At 30.9% G+C, this 22,360-nt stretch overlaps 1 protein-coding gene across 1 annotated transcript; it reads right to left on the bottom strand.

Moving 5' to 3' along the window:
- Positions 1-1,321: 1,321 nt before the first annotated feature.
- Positions 1,322-16,143, bottom strand: LOC124372881 (snake venom serine protease ussurase-like; the record flags this gene model as incomplete). Its single annotated transcript, XM_046831292.1, has 6 exons — positions 1,322-1,462; positions 8,854-8,988; positions 10,583-10,868; positions 14,638-14,745; positions 15,283-15,371; positions 16,016-16,143. Coding segments are annotated over 6 exons (887 nt in total), but the record flags the coding sequence as incomplete, so codon positions are not given.
- Positions 16,144-22,360: the final 6,217 nt, after the last annotated feature.

The following is a 22,360-nucleotide window of genomic DNA, read 5'->3' as shown; positions in this document are numbered from 1 at the left end:
TAACCTTAACAATTTTATTATTTAGTATGTTCCACGTTAATGATAGAGACGGAAAATTTGTATAAGTATCTTATGTTCATACATACAGGGTGAGATATGCGTCTAACAATTTGAATGTATTTTGTGTTTATTTAATTTTGAGTTAATTATATAATATAATTCGTTTCTTTTAAACTTTTTAAGTGTTTGAGATAATAGGTCTGACTACCTAGCAAATCGGAATAGCATCCTTATTTCTTAAGATAGAAATATATTTATTTTAACATATAACTTTTATTAACTATTCATTGGAGCTCATTCGAAGGGCTAGAAATATGCATGTCTCTGTCTATATGTCATTATTTAGCACAACATCTCGAAAACGTAATAATTTATAGACTTAATTTTTAATGAAGCTTCAATTATGTATAGACATTACTGAGGCAAATGAAGGAAAATGCCAGCCCATGGGATAAGTATTTTTACATTGGTTTTATGAGTCATGTACCTATTCATAGAGTAAGTAGATAAAATAATACAGTTGAAATTCAACGTTAAAATTCAATAAAGATATGATTTAAGCACAGTCATGCATTGTGGTACTCTCCATAGCTCACGTTTGAACGTAGCACGTTGACTGTCGAGGACTAATTACCATTTGAAACACGAGTCACAATCTTTAAAACCTGCACACAGGCGCCTTGAGGACAGCCAGTGGTCCTCATAGGTAATGCACCCACAGGCCATAGAGCAACAGGTGGGCCTCGTTTTGACTTGAACAATTTTTTAAGTTTATATTTATTAATATTGTTATACTAACAAAATAATCTGTATGTTTACCTTCAATAGTATGAAAAAGCTTTTGTCTTATGTTTCAAGCCAATATATCTACCAGCCCCTGGCAAGGAAAATATCACTAAACATTTTCAAACCTTTTTCAGAACTACTTAAAGTAAAAAAGAAAAATCTAAATAATTGGGTCTATATTACATTTTGAAAGAATGTATACTTTTCCTCTGCCACATTGGCAAATAAACCATTTGTAAGAATTTGAGTTGAGAATATTTGATAAAAGATTAAAATAATTGCTTTGATACCTCTTATTTTTATCCATTTCAATACATTGGTCTCTCTCAGACGACAGAGCTATTTTAATGCAGTGAAAAAAATTGGCATAATTTTGGCAGTTGGTAAAAGAGCTTGCGGGGGAAATTGGAAGGACGAGGGACAATAAAACGACAATTTAAATGCTATTGCTGTACAGATGGGGAGTTTAGGCAATCTATAATAAGCTCTACTACAATGTATACTATGAACTGTAATTTTCTATATGTCTGGTCAGTCACTCTTGTATGGCACTTTTGATCCAGTCAACATATGAAGGCACATCAGTGTAAACGACCGGACTAGAGAGGCAATCGCTGATCCCAGCCAATTGCCCGTACAACGCCCCCTTGTACACCAGCGGGTCTCCCCAGTCAAACTGTACATGACATTATTTGTACTCATATAGAATTGGTATTAGTTTTAAGTAAGTTGGTATAAGTTTGAAACTGTTTGGTGTAAACGTTATATATTTAAATCAGTTTTATTACTAAACTTCCAATTTGTTTTCCTAAGATAATTCTTAGCAAATTAAAATAATAAAATTAAATAGCTTTAAAAAATATTTATGTTAAGCTACTTCTCCTTTTAATTTAATCAGGTATCAAAACTGAAATCATGAAATGCTTTAAGTATTGTGCACTCTGCAAAGCATTAAAATAATGTCCAATAAAAATAATACAGATTCTTTAGTTTATTTTTGAGAGCAGCAAATGAGGTTACCACACTGTTTTGTTTCACCGCGCAATAATATGGTATTTTTACCGTGTGTAGTAGTGAGATTGTCGCGTCGACAATTCATGCTTTATAAAAGCGCAATTCCTGGTTGTATTTCACCAGGTTGTATATTAAAGTGTAACTGCATTGTGTGACATATTGAACACCTGACGAGGCCTAGTGCAGTGTGTGTACTTCGTACAGGGACAGATCGGTTCCGCAAACCCGAATTGAGACGACACGCCAAGACTACGAACGACAGTAGCATGTGTTTTTGTGCATCAGTGAAGTTTAAATAATTAGGAGTGTCTCTGTGTTACTCTCAGAGACAGAGCGTAATCCGCTAAACGGCCGTAAAGCAATAAAAAGAATAGTTGGTCGTGAATTTTCCTACACCAATTTAAATACTTTTTACTTAAAAACAATTTAAAATCCTATCAAAAGAGTGTACAGAAAACTGTGACAAGATTTATACTTGAGATTTATAACACTTCTCTAGGCGATATTTGCAGTGAATTAGTATGTTTGCTTTAGAAGACATTTTACGAGTAACTGTCTCTTAGCTCATTATTTCTTAGTAAAATGTAATTTTAACCAATAACTATATTTTTAGCACCACATTGAAGATGTGATCTCCCTTCTTCAAAATTAAAACCACTAATATGTCAATATTCACAAACTGGTTTTCTAAGAATAAAAAACGATATAATTTATTTAACTATATAAAGGACTTTAAATGTATTTTAAATATTTGACTCAGTATTACAAATATAATAGCGTAGATCTCAGTGAGCTTTGTTATGGGGAAATTTGTTCCAAGCACGCATATCATGATTTTTCATAGGCTCATTTTGCTCGTTTATTATTATGTTATTTAAAAGCAATCTAACTTCGAAAGTATGTTTCCATTGCCTGGAATATATTTTATTAACTCCTGTAAAATACTCACTTTGTCCTTAGGAACACGTCATGTTTTCATAAATATTTTATTTAAGCCGAATGAGGAAGGATTCAATGAAATGTTGCCTACATGTCTTAATAAAAGTAATCTGCCCGCACAAATTTCGTGTATTTATTAAGTAGCAAAAGTTTTTAGACAAACATTTCTGCAGTGGATAGTACAGAATTGACTCTGGTCTCCAAAGCCTATAATTTATTTTATCGAAACTATAATATAGACCTTATTGCTCTCCTGGAATGTAAAAGGAATCTTCATCCTAGAAATAATATGGCAATTTAAAGTTCTCATGTTTAAAATAATTGTGTCTTATAAAGAAACTTGCTTAAAACAAGCATATGTACTTACTCAATGAATATTGAGATTAATGACACAAATAAAGGTAGAGGATCAGCACTGGTCTTATAAATGGAACAAAACGCAGTCTGTTTCCCTCTCATATAGGTTCTCTGAGGTTTTCCTTTTGCTATTCTCTTGAAGTAAAGAGAAAACATCATGACTGAGATCCATGGATCTCTGCAGGTTCGGGGTTCTCACTCACCATTACTCTGTAGTGGTCTTGATCATATAAATAAAAAATTGCAATTAACACAAAAATGAGAGCTAAGCGTTGAAAATGAATATTGTTAGAAAGTTTCGCTACAGGAAATTACTATTTTGAATTATCTATATATCAATGTATTAAAGCATTACAATGCAAATGCCAAGTTTAATAGTTTGCTAATTATAACAGAGTTCATTCATGTAAGTTGAAAATTAAAATTAATTTATCTGTTTTGGGAAGCATGACAGGTGTTGTATGTTCTAACATAAAAAAGTTCTTCTTCATTCTAAAATACATTATCCGAACTAAAAACTCTAGGTTTCATTTTCGCATCAAAACATTTAAAGAATACTAATTGAAAATCAGTCTTATTTCAACAGTTAAATCTGAAGATTAATATGATAATTCCAAATAAAGACAGAAAAAGTTATGTTTATGGTATTTATTCTTTTTACTTTCCCTATTTATTCTTATGTTAAACTAAAAGATATTACACATTAACTAGTTAATGGCAACGTAGTCATCCATCAGGAATGTATTACTGTAGTATGAAGTACATATTTTAAATATGAATTCGCTCAATATTAACTGTTTGATAATAGTTTTGCAAAGAAATATAAGGACCATAATAATAGCGATTAATTAAAATTTTTATGATTTTGTAAAATATATTTTTTGACGAAAACCCTATATGTCAAAAGGTAAAAAAATCCAATCGATTCATAAATCTGAATAGATTCCTTTTGGTATTTAGTACTGACGTTTTACTTACAAGTGCAGAACTAATAAAAAACTTTAGAAATAATTTTTTTAGAAATAAATTTTGTAACGGAATTTTATGTAAAATCAGTTCAAACTTGATGGATATTTACAGTGATTTTTTCATTAAACAAATATTTTTAAACAACTTCAAAATAAAAATTAATAAATATCTCTATTTTGATTATACTATCTCACCGAGAAAGACCGGTCAAAAATTTCATAATATGGTCAGTTCCAGTTCAAAAACTAATATTAAATTACAGCAGCTTGAAATGAAACACTTGAAACCGGTTATGATTACAAAACAGCAATGCCCCCCCCCTCCTTAAATGATTCACACTCTTGGTGTTACTTTTATTGTTATATTCAGCATTGTTTGTGTGCAATAAAAGACTGCGTATCATAGTTACAGTATTTATCACATTCAAGCTGTATTAGTGAGGAGCGTTTATGAATACTCGTTGGGGGCCTCTGGGGAGGGATGGATAAATTTCACTTTTGTTTGTATATCTGAACTACAACACAAAAACTAATAGATGTTTAGACCTAAATTGTAGAATGACACTTCATTTATATAAAGACAAGATTTGAGTTTGATAATAATGAAACACCATGAGGACTGCTAAAAAATCCTATTTTTTATGATATAATGAGAACGCATATATTTCGAATTTTCTACATTAATTTAGGTAGCAAAATTTTTCTCAGGTCTGCCTGTATTAAGGCTAAAAATACCTCAAGAATATAATGTTTTATCTATATTAAATATTTTAAATGATCATTTCTACATTAAATTCAAGGATTGATCAAGTTTAGCTATAAGACTGAAATTCATTTGAAACTTAATTTATACCAAGGGAAAATCGATTTCGATATTCCTTTATAAGGTTTAAATGAGTCCATTACTAAGAGATTTATATCGAGAGTGAAAAATAATATTTTTTGTTAGAATAATAAATATTAAATTCAGTTTTCTGTAAGGTTTTATTGATTATTACACTGCAGTATAAATTTTAAGTAAACGTTTGATAAAATGGTGAAAGTATAAATAGCAATATCGAAAAGAGATAAATTTTCTGAACAATGAAATGGCGTGGCAGGACCGTTATATCAGAGCGACGCCTCTGGTAGGCTCACAAACTGTTCACACCGATCTCAAGAAGTAATTTCTCTTTAAAACAAGTTGTCTCACCAAAAATACATGGGAGAATTATTTTAATTCTCATTTCAAAATAGCAGTCACGTATTTTATAATATTGCATTAGTATTTGATATCCTCAGCTAAAATTATTATTCTAAACTTCAATCGGTTTTCATTTATTGTGACGAGTTAGAAGGTGACGTGAATAGTGTTTTAATTTTGTTAAGTCTTTCGTATCAAATTCACAAATTATAAAAATTCCATGAAAATCATCAAGTTATCTGATGAAAAACAGAAGTTCTTCCTACAAACAAACTTCAAGAAGTCAATTAAGTCGTGGTGAGATGAAAAGCTGATTAAGAGACTCTACAAAGACTATAATTGTGGCCTAATTGACATACACGTGTCTTTTATCATAGAGTAATGTTGATTGGAGAAGAAAACAACGATGCCAAATAATTCATTATTTATTCAACCAAGAATTCGCTGTCGGTCAAGGCTTCATGGCCCATTTGACTCAGTCGACAAACACAGGCACATCCACGTACAAGGCTCCTGCCCTTCCTTCAGATCCTTCAGAGAGACAGTTTAACAGCCAGTCACAGTCAGAATGTACATGCAATTAAAAGTATAAATACTACTATTTTATTTTTTAATAAAGATAGTTTTATTTTTCTAAACAGCCGAAATGATAAAAAAGCTTTTTATTTCTTCAAGGTTTTGGAAATGATATTGTCCAGGTGACGAGCAATGTACATATTAAGTCGCCAAAAAAATTTTCTACAACTCTGCCCAGCATTATATATATATATATATATATATATACATATATATATATATATATATATATATATACATATATATATATAATATATATATATATATATATATAATATATATATATATATATATTATTGTACAGGAAACAAAGCAAAATCATCTATGTGATAAACACTTCTTAGACCTAAGAAAATTTCAATAGCTATAAATGTACATTTTATGGCAGATTCTCTTAGGAACATGGAATACTCATCGGACATATAATTAACTGGAACCAGAAGTGCTCATACACGTGCAAAGCCTCCTAGCTTGCTTGCTAAACCTCGGATAGCTGTACATATATTTTTTTATTCGAAACACAAGGCAACTATTTAATTTACATCCAATGTTCTTTGAACTAAATTCATTATGGATTAACAATCTAATTAGCACACCTATTAATTTTTTCTTTCGGGAACTTGTAGCTAACGGTCGTGCTGGCCGTGCCATGTCCGCGAGTTTAACTTCGTCTCTGAGTTTTGATATTAACGATGAGTACAACTTCAGTTTGAGTCCATCATTCATTGTTTTAAAACTTCAAGTCTACTAACCTTCACTTTTTTCCGACTACAGCTACAATGTCGAACCAACATGCTGACGCCCGCACATGTGAGTCAACATCAACGTGAAGTGAAATAGATTTCACTATTACATTGTAAATTCATGTTTAAATGAATATTTTACAGAGCGTAATAAAGTTTATTCAAGTAAGTTGGACGGTAAAATAATTTCATCTACTTCTGGGAAACATATCATGTGTTGCCTGTTTCCATCCCCTACGTTATTCTTTATTACTTGATCTAATACGTTGTCTTTTGTTTAATTTTTATACAAATAACTTTAATAATATTAGTTTTTGAATCAATTTCTACTTTGAGAATGGATGCGGAAGTTTTGTATACGTATCTTATGTTCATATGTACAAGGTAAGACGTTGTACTAATAATTTGTATGTATTTTATTATTCAGTTTTGAGTTTTAATCATCCATAGTCTTAGTTGTGTATGAAGTTTCATTTATAAATGGACAACACTAAGGTCAATGAAGGAAATGCTACTCCACGGAATGAGTATTTTTACATTGGCTGCTTTATGAGTCATGTATTCATAGAGTAAGTAGATAAAATAATATATTTGAAACTCAACGTTAAAATTCAATGTAAAGAATTGATTTTATGACACTTATGCATTGTAGTACTCTCCCTAGCTCAATTTTGAACGTAGCACGTTGACTGTCCAGGATTATTTAAAATTTGAAACATGAGGCACAATCTTTAAAACCGGCACACAGGCACCGTGAGGACAGTCAGTGGCCCTCAAAGGTGAGAGCCAACCTCAGGCCATGAAAGCCACAACCGGTCGTCATTTTGGCTTCAACAATTTTATTTTTACTTTATTTTAATTAGTATTTTTAGACTGAAGAAATAATCTGTATCTGTACCTCCAAAATGATTCAAACCAACATAAAAACCACACTTTTTCAATAAAGAAATCACTTAACTTAAAATAACGGAACTACTTTAAATCAAAAAGAAAAAAACCAGCAAATAATTAATCATATTACTAATTAATTCTAAAAGAATGTATACTTTTCCTATGCCAGATTGAAAAATAAGTCACGTATACGAATTCGAGTTGTGAATATTAGATTAAAGATGTAATTAATTTTTTGATATCTCTCATTTTTATCTATTTCAATACATTGATCTCTTGGACGACAGAACTAATTTGATGCAGTTAAAAAAACCGGCCTAATTTTTGCAGTTGGAACAGGAGTTTGCGAGGGAATGTGGATGGATCTGGGGCAATGAAACCACAATATAAATATCATTGCTGTACTAACACATATAGTGGTTTAGGCCATCTATAAAATAAGCTCTGTTACAATCTATACTATTCACTGTAGTTTTCTATATGTCTGGTCAATCACTCTTGTATGGCACTTTTGATCCAGTCAGCATATGCAGGAATATCAGTGTAAACGACCGGACTAGAGAGGCAATCGTTGATTCCAATCAAACTGTCCGTACAACGCTCCCTTGTACACCAGCGGGTCTCCCCAGTCAAACTGTACATGACATTATTTGTTTACGCATATAGAATTTTTATTAGTTTAGGTAAGTTGATATAAGTTTTAAAACGGTTTCGTGTAAATGTTTTATAATTAAATCAATTTTATTACTAAACTTCCAATTTGTTTTTCCTAAGATAATTCTTAGCAAATTGAAATGATAAAATTAAACCCACAACTTATCTCACCGAACATTACTTAAAAAAAATTGAGGAAATGAAGCGTTGAAAAGAAAAATAATAAGAGATTTTAATCCGATAAAATAATTTGGAAAGTGTCACAATAAAATAAAGGAAAGTTTCAGATTTGATGAATTTAACTTGTTTTTGAATTTGTGAAAAGCAAATGACGCCTCTCAGTAGACAGTATTTAGGTTTATGTTTATATAACATGGATAAAAATTTTCTACCACGTTCGTTAAAGAAAGTTTTCACTATAAAACCAATAAAATAATATTATAACTTTAAATTGTACAATTATATGGCTGGAGAAAACGTTTGATAGTACAATTTGCATCTTTACAATACATCTCGGGTAGTGTTGTTCCATAATTAGTGTAAGAACTTATTTAACTTGTAAACCACCAGATATTATATGTACGTTTCAGGAATAATGCAGGTTCATAAATTTAAATGCTGCGATACATTTTATAAAACTCATGAATTATGTACTCGCTAATCAAGAGTTTTCAAAGATAAACTAAAATTATTGTAATTAGTGATAACTAATATATTCGTCGTTATATATTAATACACTTACATTGCAAGGTCCAGTTTTTGTGTCGTAGGTACAAATCTGTCTAGGTGTGAGGTGATCGGGGTAGATATCTTTACATTTCTGCCAGTCGGAAACCGTCACTTTTGTTGCCATCAAGACAGGCGACGACTCTTCGGACTAAACCCATAATGACGTTATAAAAAACATAACGATTATTACGTACACTGTTTTCTTCCTCGTAGTTTAATAAACAATAAACTGCTCTGTCCAAGGATGGCAAAGTTCATATCAATTAAAATATTGATATATTGAATGTTTTAATTTAGTTACAGTATTCTTATTTTGCTTAGTACCTATTGGCTTGTATATATCAGTGCAATCTTGTAATTTTCAGGATAACCCTTGCAATGATTTACGTGTGAAAATCATGTGTAAAAGTGTTATAATTTAGATGGCTAAAATAATTTATAGTATAAATCTCGTGCTATGTTTTAAATCAAACTGAATCCGTAAATACTTTGGAAGTCGTTATAGTTTTTAATGGCTCAACAATATTTTCCTGGGATACGACTGGATTGGACAGCTGATGTATGAATTAATCTACTAAATAGACATTTTTTAAATCGTGACTTTTCCAAAAGATTTTACATAGTAAATTTTTATAACTACTACACTATATATACCTATGAAATATCTGGATACGAGAAATAAAACAGGTTTTATGGATAGAAAATATGTTCCTCTCTAATCTAATAAAATGCTCAAAAGTTCACAAAAAATATATTTCAATGTCTCCCACAGCTTATATTTTGGTATCTGTTGTTAGCACTAAATCGAATCAGTAAATTTTCCAAATCAATTCATTACACATGGTGTAATTTAAGGTTATACAGCCATGTGTTCGATCAGGTTCTTTATGTCTCAGTGGTATCAGTTTTATTAAACGATTTTAGGAGATGATGGTCCAAAACCTTAAGAAAATGATCGTTTATTTATTGCCTTCTCCGCGTGATCTCTCGGCTAGAGCTCCAGCCTCAACCTTACTCTAAGGTGCAGCTAAAAACATAAAAACCAATCTGACTTTCAACGTTGTTTTTAATTTGTTTATTCAATATAATGATCAATGCGTATTGCTTGGGAGCTGTGGGGGCTAGAAAAATGTCATTCCTGTCATCTTTAAACAAAACAAACCTACAGACTCCATTGTCCATAAAGCTTCTTTAGTATGAGGAAAACTGAGTAGATGATGGTAAATGTGACTCTATATGATTTCTTTACAGTAAGCGAATATTTTTTCATTGATCATATTTTAAAAAACGCAATAAATCTATAGATTCAACATATAAAATATTAAAACACTTAGCTAAACTATTCCAACACACTCATTATATTATAGTGTCTTGGTGAGTAATATTTTATTATTTTAATTCTTATATGAAAACCAATGTAATTAGCGAAAATGAGAATTTATCACATCAGGTACTTCAAGAAAGATTTAATATTTAGAGTTTAAGTTTTGCATGACCCTTCATTTCTTAAAGAATGAGTTCCTTTTGCATTATCTCTTATCAACCTCTATTGGTACGATTTTAATCATTATGTCTGTCTTAAGAACATATGGAGAATGAAATGAGCAATGGAAACCTCATTTAAGAATTTTATTACGAGTAGTGTGGTGTACTTTTACTGTGTTAACTTTGGCAGATAACATTACCTGTTAGATTGTTACTGTGTTGTTAATTTTTCAGAATGTTACATCGCTACTACTCACTTCTGATCTCCCTCCCCATCCTGCTATCATGCCTTTAGTTCCCACTTTGAGACTTTCTGTTCCAAGGTTGATGCGTTCCCAACCTTGCCTTGCGTTTCCTTGTTGATGTGAGGGTTTTGCGTGCTTCCCAAACTTGATGGGCTTGTTCAGCTTGACGACCGCAAGGTCGTTATCCCATCTGCCCGTATAGTTTTCATGGATTGTAAAATGGTCTACAGTGAAGATCTGGCCGCCATTTCCAGACTTGGTGCTGCCAATTCGGAATGATAGCTCTCTTGTATCACACCTAAAAAATATTAACTCTACATACATTCTTATGACATAAAAAGTGATTGTATCTTTAAATAAATATGTTTTAAGATAGGTTACCTACTCTGGCTAGGTACAGCAAGTGTGTGACCAAAAGGGTCACATTATTCTTTTTCTAACGAAACACATTAAAACAAATTAAAAATATATAAACCCATTTCTATTTGATTTTTAATATTATTTTAATTTTAAATTTGAACGATTATAACATTATGCTTTAATGTTCCTGCTTCGGCTATCTACAGGTAGGATAAGTGTGGTTAAGACTTTATACTAATTTTACCTATGGCTGTTTTTACCTTTATACTAATTTTACCAACTAACCTAAGAATCTTTCATGGAAGCGAACATTGTAGATGATTTGTTTCTTGTCGGCCACAATTACGTTTAAATCTATCTTATCGTGCTGCAACTTTTAAACCTTAATTCGGCAATACTGTTTTTATTGGTTTTCTTATACTTATTTAATACTGAATATTAATATTATAATACTGCTTTTTAATTCAATTTTACCGGAACCATACAAAATAGAGAACTAAAATATTGGTATGGTATATATTAGAGACACAAGGCCAAAATTTCCGCCATCCTCAATGTTTCACTTGCAAAAAACTCTTTTAAATTTTTATTAATCAGTAGAACAGCTGTTCAAAATTTTCGACAATTGTCTTAATTTGTATCTTATATTCTGCTGCCCTACAAGCAAACTACAAAAACTGTCAAAGTTTTTCATAAAAACATGAAAAATAAATGGATTACCAAAGACATCCTGAAATTGAGAGAAAAACTTTTCTCCAAAATTAACAGAAACACGAAAGACAATAAAGTTTTTTTCCGCAACTATAAAAATATTTATAGAAAGTTTATTCAAGCTGCAAAAATCGTATGATACGTTAAAATTCGATAATATTCTCCAAAAATATTTCAAAAACCATTTGGGGCATTATTAACAATAAAGTCAAAGATTCGAAAAAGTCCAAATAAAAATTTGGGATCGAATTGTTTTAATGAGATTGAGGTGGCAAATGAATTTGACAAGTTTTTTTTCAAAAGTATCCTGTGAGCAGGGCCCTCGTCCATCATCAAAGCAAGTTAAACCCATTCAAAACCAAGTCCAGTAACCTCAATGGCCTTACACCTGTCGTCGAGGAAGTGGTGGATAGAATCATTCAGCAGCTTCCATCGAAAAGGACCAGTGATACTAATTTAATGTCAATGTGGCTCATCAAGCAATGCTCTAAGCATATTGTGAGACATTTTTCTGTATTAGTTAATTTGTCATTTCGCACAGGAGTTTTCCCCTCGCTCCTATAAATCTCAAAAGTAATCCCAATCTTCAAAATAGACGACCCCACACTCATCAATGGTTACCGGCCTGCCTTGATTTTGCCTGTAATAAGCAAAATATTCGAAAAGCTTTTTTAATGATTTAGTTTCTTACCAAATAAAATCAGCTCTCAAATGAACAATTTGGATTCAGAAAGGGCAAATGAACGATAGACGCATTTGTGAGTCTTGTTGAGACGATTGTAGAGGGCTAGAGAGTCGAAATCACACATTAAGTGTGTTTCTCGATCTATCTGAATCATACGATTGTGTTTGACCACCTTACTCTTCTTGACAAATTGGGGTCACATGGCACCCGAGGTGTCCCTCTCTTGCGGAAGAATCGTGCAGTATGCGGATGATAAGACTCATTGTTTTAATGAAACAATATCAGTTTTAGAACAAAACACATTTGTTGCAGTAAAGAATTTTCACAGCCTCAATCTAAAAACAAATTCTTCAAAATCCAATGTTCTAAATTTTTCTTTGCGCTCGACAGACTGCGAAAATGGCCCGGCCATCGTGCTGGATGAGGCCGTTTTAGAAGAGGTCTGTTCCTCAAAATTCCTTGGAATTTACCTTGAAAAAGTTTTGACATGGAATTTTCATATCGATTACGTTTGCTCCAAATTAGCCTCAGTCATTTATGTGTTGAGGTCTCAAGCTAAATACTGCCATATTCAGGTTATGATGACGGCTTATTATGGCTGGATTTATCCACATCTCACGTATGGACTTGTGCTGTGGAGTGCATGTGCAAGTAACCAATTTTTAAGACCGTTCAAGTTTGAAAAACGAGCGATACGCATCATTGCAAAATTAAAATTAAGAGGGTCGTGCAAGCTAGTTTTATAAGAGATTGCATCTATTGACTCTGCCAAGTCTCTACATTTTAGAAACAACTTCATATTCTATGCTTAAATCCACCTTGACCAACGGTCAGGAAGTTTACTCGTACGAGACAAGAGGCAGAGAAAACTACCGAACCAGGAGACACAGGACGGTAGTTCAAGAAAGTTTGCCCTCACAGGTAGGAGTTCATCTCAGAAACAGCTTGCCAATTTAAATTAAAAACTCGCGTACGCATAAAGCATTTAATACTCGTTTGAAACGTTGTTTAGTGTCCAACAATTTTTATAGCGTGAACGAGTTTATGGCGTATAACTGGGACACCGCACAATGAGAAGACTTACTCTCGAATTGAGGTGGGTAAAAAATTGGCGATGAATGGAGCAGAGTGAGTGTCAAAATGTATGTATGAATGAGAGTTCGATGTAGCATGTGTGTCAAAATTATTAGATATTTGACGTTTGCTATACCAATGTACTTTTTGTCCCCGCAATACTCAGGAACATTAATGTTAATGTAATATTTGATATAATGCATTTAAGGTCTGCCAGGGGACGAAATAGAACTACCTACAAACCTTTTTTGTTTATGTCTAATTTTCTAATCTATATTTAATGACAAAATTTCACCGTGCCAAATTTAAACTTTATAACATAATGAAAAGAGTAGCTTTGTTTAGTATAAAATAAGATACATGAAAAATTACAAATTCACATCCCAATTTGTTTTTGAGATATCCCACATCACGTAGACAGATGAAGTCAACAAACAGTCAATCTTTGTTTAATCATAATATTTTTTAAATACATACACAGTCTCTACATGCACACTCCCTTCGGAGGAAGTAATTTTTGTGATTAAGTAATAATTCATAGAAATATGTAATACTGTATTCACGTGCGCGCGTTTGTGTGTGTGTTTGTGTGTGTGTTTAATAAATATGTATAAGCAGCAGTGACGTGATTTGATTTCTAATCAAGATTGGATCCTTAAAGGCCGGTATCGACAGTGCGAGGCTGCTCGCTGCGAATGCCTCGTGCAATCTGTCTCAGGGTGAGCTCTTCAGCTAGCAGCTAGTTTTGTAACAACGAATGCTCACTGCGAGCACGCGAACCACCCGCATTCGTAGTGCAGACAGTCGGGACAATATGTTTTTTTTTTTAGAAATGCGCAAGTTGCTGCCGCTGATTTTATTGTGATGGCGACGATTATCAGGAAAAAAACAACAGAAAAAGCGATGTAAACCCCATCGGTGGGTCAAAAAATTTATCGAAATCGGTTCTAATATGGGAACAGACTCCTAGAAGACGTGAGGTTCGAAGAAGACGTGTCAAATTTCTTGCGAATGTCCAAGCAAGATTTTGAACGTTTAATTACATTGATAGAGCCTAATTGTCTGATCATTTCATGATTATCCGTGTTGACAGTTTCGTTGTGGAGGTTTGTTGGTTTGCAGTGCAGAATTGTGTCTTGTACGGTGCGAGGCAGACAGCGCAGGTATCTACTTGACACACAGCTCGGAGCGAGGCACCTTTGAGCACTGCTCTAAAACCGACAAGCACACGGCTCACCTCACATTGTGCGACGCGAACGCCTCATAGCGAGCAAAACCCCGGTATCCACAGTCCGAGGCAAAGCCGAGCATTCGCCAAGAGGCATTTGCAGCGAGCAGCCTCGCACTGTCAATACCGGCCTTAAAAGCACTTGACAGCCCTATTAGTATAATTTAATTTCTAATATGTATATATCAGTTTGTTCTCGAGATCATGCACATTCTCTTCGGAGGAAGTAATTTTTGTGATTCAAGAATAACAATTCATTTAAATATGTGAATATTCATTTATATATATTCACGCGCGCTTTTGTGTGTGTGTGTGTGTGTGTGTTTAATTAAATATGTATAAGCAGCAGTGGCCGGATTTGATTTCTAATAAAGATTGGATCCTTTGGACAGGTTTCACTGGTGTCAGCTAATAATAGCAATGATTATCGATATTTACAAAATATTTTGTGTCTTAGCTAGCAAAAGAATATTATTTGCATTAAATATCCTTTTTTTACATTAAAGCTAGAATAAGATTAAACTTAGAATCTTTACACTTCTCTAAGTAAGATAAGCTCTAAAAAGCGCGGGTATTTATTTCAGATTTTATAAGAGTATTTTTGTAACCATGAGTAAAATATGGAAAGTGTAAGAACCATTGTTTATGTCTTACCAAGAAACGGTGTAGGCAGTAGTCAGTATCCAGCGAGAGTTGAGAATAACTCCTGTGTTAAAGAATTCATCTTCCAGGAGTATGGCAACCTGCAATAGGTAATTTTGCAACAGGAGTTAAAATATATGGTAACAGCTTAAATCTGCTAATATGCAGACATTTATTCACAGCGTTTTACTATACGCCAAGGATACCACCACTATTGATTAATAATAATCCCATATGTTTTACACACATTCACATTTTTAGGTGAAGTTCATAGTTTATAGTCTAAGTTACTAATGACCAAGACTATGTATGTTTTTTGATAACTCAACACTCCTATATAAAATAAATAACACATGCTTACAAATCATAAATACAGTTTTAAAGGTACAAGATTATAGGTAAATAAATAAAATGCTATACAATTTATAGTATCTTTAATACGTAAATTATGTATTTGTTTGATTTAAAAATAATTCATATTTATATGTATATTTTTGTTGTTGAATACCTGTTTTCACTACCTGTAGTTTAATACCTGTACGCAAGTATTAAACATTTTCTTATACTTACATTTTAGCAGTTTCGTCTTGGTAATTACACTTATTCTAATTTATTTTTATTTATATTAAAACAAATTTACAATTTTGAAAGATAATATTGTAAACATTGTAACCAAGATATGATATGATATGTATTTATGAAAGATTTAAATAAATTATGCATACACTCAAATAGCTATACTTACCATGAATGGGAATTTTTGAATGGAAGTGGTTTTGCCATTAATTATTCCAAGACTGGATTTCTCATTGTTACTGCTTACGATGTTAGCCCTAGGATGTTGCCCCCGAATTTGTAGCCCCCTTGCCAAACCTGTAAATGTAACATTGTTACTACTTATGTTGTTAGCCTGAGGATATTTACCAATGAAGTGCGACGTATGCACGGATAAATTAATATTGTTAGCATTATTACAATTACTATCAAATTAAGTTAAGATTGAAATCTTTATTTTGCTAAAGTATTGTTAAAAAAAATACATTTTATCGCGTAAAAACCGATTGCACTGAAATTTGACATGGATTTCCTTAAAGTCTCTGGTTGTCCTAGTCTTATTTCAAAATTCCTTCCCAGGTACGTCCACTACTCCCGAAATCTACATTTGAACACAGATGTTATTATTTCAAGAATCTTGTTAAATTTAATAAACAATTACGTGTAAAAAATTTTTTGTAACGGCCCAACACGTGTTTCACTAATTGTACTATTATTAATATTTTTTACATTTATACTTGTGAAAGCTAAAGTAAGCTTAATACTCACTATATCTCATATTTAAGCGTTTTCCTCAAACTCTGTGTAGCATGGAGTAAGAAAATATCCAGATAACAAAATTAAAATTTTAAGTAAAATAATACTTTTAACTATAAATATTAAAAACATTAATAATGCAGTAAACTTATCAGTATTGTAATGCCGGTATCAAAGACTGTTACTATTTATCTTTCACTATATATTTAAGGACTGTTGTAAAATCCATCTTAGTTGTCTCTTGACTAAAGTATGCTTCTCAGACCTGATTATGTAATATATATTCTTGTCGGATAAATAAGGCATAATAAACTATGTAGCAAGAAATACCAGATTAAATTAAAATGTCCATAAATATACATACACAAGTGGAAAAATAATTTACGCGAACTAGAAATCCTGCTAAACGTTTAAATTCTGCCAAAATCGCACGCGGATTCATGAGTATTAATTAATACCGTCGTATAGATCCGGATAAAAATATAACCTTAATAATAATTGATTATATTATGTATAAAGTTTGTCTTATGGTACGCGTAAGTCTGAAAATACGTGTCAGTCCCTTGCACAGGATAATACATGATATAAGAGATATCATGCATTTAATCAAATTAATCACAGTAAATTAACACAAATGATATAGACACAATTCCAGGTACTGATAACTGACCACTGTTGTACAGTAAATAGCAATCGTCATGCCATACAGGAGACGTGACCATACAAGTCGTGTAACATTAAATTCTTGTGAGTATCTAGGATATTGTTTCCTTTCAAGATTCTAAGTTAAAAGAAAACTATAATAACAGTTGATTGAATTTCATCATTCATAGGGTCATAAAATAAGTTTATATCAAACAGTTGATTACGTTAAACATAATAATAACATTTGTTTGCTGTAATAATTTTTTATGGGATTTTCAAAACTTTAGAGACCAGTAGGGCGTAGATCGGAGGGATAATAGAAATATAAATAGGCCTCATAACATATGTTAACCAGAGAACCTAAGAATAGTTATGTAAAATAAGTATAACGTAATTGAGTAATGCACATACACATACGCGAGATGTTTATGTGATGGTGTAAATTAGTGTACTTGCTAGTAAATTATTATATAAAAAACGTTTTTTAAATGTTGAATATGTATATTTAAATTAACCTATATATCCTTTTTTAAATAGTACACATAAAATATGTGTTGTGGGTTACTAAGATGTACCTACCATTCTCAAAAAGTTACTAATATATTGTTGTACATATCTAATAGATACAGTCGATATATGAATATATTCCAAGGATAATGTGCAGACAGACAGATTGAATTATATTTATATTGTACTTTAATTATGTATTTCATAATAGATAAAAGTAGACTAAAGTATGTGTGTGTAGTATTAGCAGGAAAATAGCAAAATTTATTATTTTACTAAAGCTTGTTGTAAATTCAATTTAAGGAGTAGTACTTTATTAATGGATACCATCACTGAAGTGAAAAAAAGTATCAGTGAACAATAATATTATCTTTACTTTGTTCATCTTAGATTTGGTGTTACCCTATTACAAACGTTACTAGTAAAAACCTTTTCGGTTACTACATTTCATTCATACGACATAAAGAACATAATAGTAGTAAAATAGATTGTTTTAACAAATTATCGTTCAATATTTTCATATTTTCCACCACTCACATACAATGCCAAACACAATATTCCACTCTAAGAATCACTTATTTCTAACACTACTTACATAAACTCAGGAGAATCACGACAAAAGAAATAAATGCCACTTTCATTGTAGTATTTATAGATCACTGAAGGAAAAGATATTACTTAAACCTACCAGCGGTTAGAATGTTTAATTTAATATAAATTGTGGTACGGGTTTTAAATATCATAAAATTATCAAGACAAGTTAAAGAAAAAGTTAAGATAATCTATTTGTGTTTGATTTTCCAATAATTGTTATGATTTGAGATAACATTGTTGTTTAATATATCATAGATACTTCAAAGACAATTTTGCCTACACCTGATTAGATCTCATTGCTCTTTTTAATGAATGACAGGGAAATTTACTGGCTACAAGGAAATACATTTCCAAAGCTAAAATTATTCTCTTAAGTGATTTTGCACAAGATGTATTACGCAATGTATAAAATTGACAGCTTTTTTAAAGCCTTCTAATATTTCTTACATATTACTTAAAATATTCTTATTTTTTAATTTAAAATATTACTAAAAAGACCTCCTCTATTTATACAATGGATGCGGTTAAAATATAAACGTTCACGTGTTAGACAACTCATTACTTAGTAATAATTTATTTAACATATACTATTTATATTATACCATTTTTTATAAAAATGTAATGAACAATTATGTTTATTAGCAGTCTTTGAAAAAAATAATGTTAAAACTCAGTAACAGTTAATTCTGCTTTCAATAAACGTGATGCCAATGTGTTTTGATTATTTTGTTTACTCAGTATGTAATGAGGAGTTTTATAATAGCGTTCATCCAACACAGTTTACAATGTTTGTTTAAATATTCTTACTGAACCACAAAAATCCGTCATTTCGTTTTGGAAATAAAATTTAGTTTACATTGTCCACCGCCATATTTGATCCATATGCGGAATTTTAATGGATAATTTCGATTAGATTTTTGGACAAATCAAGTTTACGTTAGCCGTTTGTTTAACCATACTTTAATAAAGTAAAGCACTTTAGCGGTTGGAAACATTTTAGTTACATATGTCTGTCTATCTATCTTATCTATATCTGGTGAACTAACTGATGTATAGACTTGAAATATTACATGAAGCTTCTTATATACAGAGGACATATGAAGTTTGATGATTCTGTAAGATACCTAATGAAATTTAGTTAGCGAACATTTTTACATTGGGTTTTGAAGAATCATGATAGCAACGATAAAGTTGCAGGATAAACAAATCGTATTGGACAACACATAGTCTGATAAATGAGCTATACAGATTTTGTATAAAATCGTAACAAAGCATGTTAAGTGATGCTTGGTGGGCTACCTTGTATATATATATTATTCACTTATTTATAAATTTATGAAATTTATAAATGAACTTACATGTAAAGATATATTAGACTGTAATTTCATTATAAATTATTTTTAAAAACGCATCAATCTTTGGAATATTGGATAATATTTTGTTGGCTAATGTGTATGTACAGTTTTATTACTTAGATATCATTTATAGTTTTAAAATCTTTATAAGAAACTAAAACAAAAACCGTTTACGATTAATGGTTCTGTCGGAAATTATAGTATATGTTTTGGTGCCAAATTTACGTTTTTGTACTGTGGGTCTCAAGAAGGTAAATCTAAAATAATTATTCAAAATATCTATCATATGAAACAAAAGTATTAATTAACCTAAAAAAAATCCCTTATGATATATTTAAACCTCAAGAAATAAAAAAGGCGTAGGCGTGAAAATGTGCCCCATACGTTTTATGTGGACAAATAATTCTAAAAAATTACTGTATTCCAAGCGGTTGTTTTTTTTTTTTTTTTTTTTTTTTGAATATACTGAAGATTTTTGCTGAAATAGAAACTATAAACATTTACATATAATAACACATAAACTTATAAGGAATATGTAAGGAGAATAGACGATGACAGATCACGAGAGTATAGACTCTGTCTCCTTGCTATAGACTTCATGGGTGCACATTTTATTTAAAATAATGGCCTACATTATAGCTGAGAACAACATAAAGAGTTTAAATCGCTTTAAATTCACACCAATGACAATTAATTATAAGAAGTTAAGATATGTAGAAGGTAAAACATATAACTTTCACTGGTCTAATTTTTATTACGTTAAACCAAGAACACTGTAATATATTTAGATTAATGCTAATAATCAATCCTAAATAAAAGATAATTTCTTGCTTAAAAAGATTTTTTTTAATTAATGAATTTAAATGGAATGCCAAGACCTGCCAAACAGATTTTTGAATTAAACAGTCCGTAGAGTGACGAGACGATTTTATTCTATTTTTGTGATTGTAAGACAAATATAAATCATTCAAATTTATGTTTGAGAATTTTGTATAAAATAACTTGTAATAATATTTAGAAAAAGTATTGAACACAAACTGTAGAGAGGCAATTTATTATCAAATATGAATGACAAATCTGTAAAGAATTTATTAATCACAGATGTCGCTAACGTCTTGTATTTGAAACAAATTTTTTCACAACTTTCAGGTTTAAATAAAATAATAAATCATGGCAGAATAAGTACGACACTTTAAATATTTGTAATTATTTCGTATTGCATATAATGAATACAATACAACGCTAAATGCTTTTAAATTGGTATTGCAAAGTATTTAAAACATAATATCGTTATTATTGATCGAGACTTATTGAATAATTAATGAACTTCGTATTTCCAATAATTTTCATAAGCGATTAACAAAGAGAATACATGGATTTTTGTCTGGGGATTCATGAAAGATACTCCACGCCAGTAAACTCAGAACCAAAACTAAGAGGAAGAATATTAGCAGCATTTGAGAAACTTCGCCAAACCTTATATTTCAAAGTTACAGTTAGAACGATGATGAAAAGAGCAAGAGCATGTCTTAGGAAACAAGGCAGGCAGTTTGAAAATGATATGTGAAATTTTAAAACTGTGTGAGGATTTTCTCTTTATCATTACTAGCTGAACAACAAATGTTTCACCATTTTACTCATAATCATAATAAAATTTGTCCTTTTTAGTGTATTTTTAGTGTATATTATAACTTTAATACCAACTTGTATTAGTGTTGTTTGTTACAAACGTATATGCTTTTCCACATTCAACTTCACTTTTCTCCAGCTATTTGAACCAGGAATAAATACTTTTTATGTTAAAAAGTAGCTTATTAAATGGACAAGTTTTTGTGAAATTTTACAATTGAATCTCACTTAAATTTCACCAGAATATTGGTTTAAATCTTTTTTTAATCTTAAAAGAAATTTCATTTTTCTTACTTTTATTGGTAATAAGTATCACATAAAGTTATGTGAATTACTTATTATGGTCTTTTTAATTGCAATTTCATGAAATTTCAGAAAGCTCCAATAAAAAATTATTTACAAAGTAAAAATTGGAGAAAAATGCAGTTTTTTTTTACGTAATTACATACATTTTCTGAAAAATAGAAAAAATAAACTACAAACAGGATTTTTTGGATAACAATTTGCGGTGAATGTAAGACGTAACGCAAACATGTCTAGGCTTATTGAAACGAATAATACTCTTTCAGACAAGAATTTAACTCAAAATTGTCTGACTGTCTGTCACTTTGTTACGAACGTATTGATCAACATAAACCAGCCTTGTTAATTCAGCGACCTAAATAAAACACACAGCTTATACTCTTGTAAAAGTCTTATAAGAGGCTTATTATATCATTATTGAACATCTTATTTCCAATAATTTTCATAAGCGATTAACAAAGAGAATACTATACGAAGAGAAAATTAAAGTATTAAATGTGTTAAAGCAGAAAAAATACATAAAACACAGTTTTATAACAGGCATTGAATCAGTAAAAACAAATTATAACTATAAAAAAGAGGAACTTATTAACTGCTCACTCTTATTGTTTTAGAAAAATATTTCGTTTTTTTTTCATTTCCATATAACATTGTTATTAATTTTTGCTCTTCACATAAGGATTCTACTTTACTTAACTGTTTACAAAGTATTCTATACACTTTCGCCATACTATTTTTATTACGTA

Source organism: Homalodisca vitripennis, unplaced genomic scaffold, assembly GCF_021130785.1.
Source record: "Homalodisca vitripennis isolate AUS2020 unplaced genomic scaffold, UT_GWSS_2.1 ScUCBcl_4278;HRSCAF=10366, whole genome shotgun sequence".
NCBI lineage: Eukaryota > Metazoa > Arthropoda > Insecta > Hemiptera > Cicadellidae > Homalodisca > Homalodisca vitripennis.
Note: the sequence above shows the minus strand (reverse complement) of the source record. Positions and strands in the feature narration are given on the sequence as shown.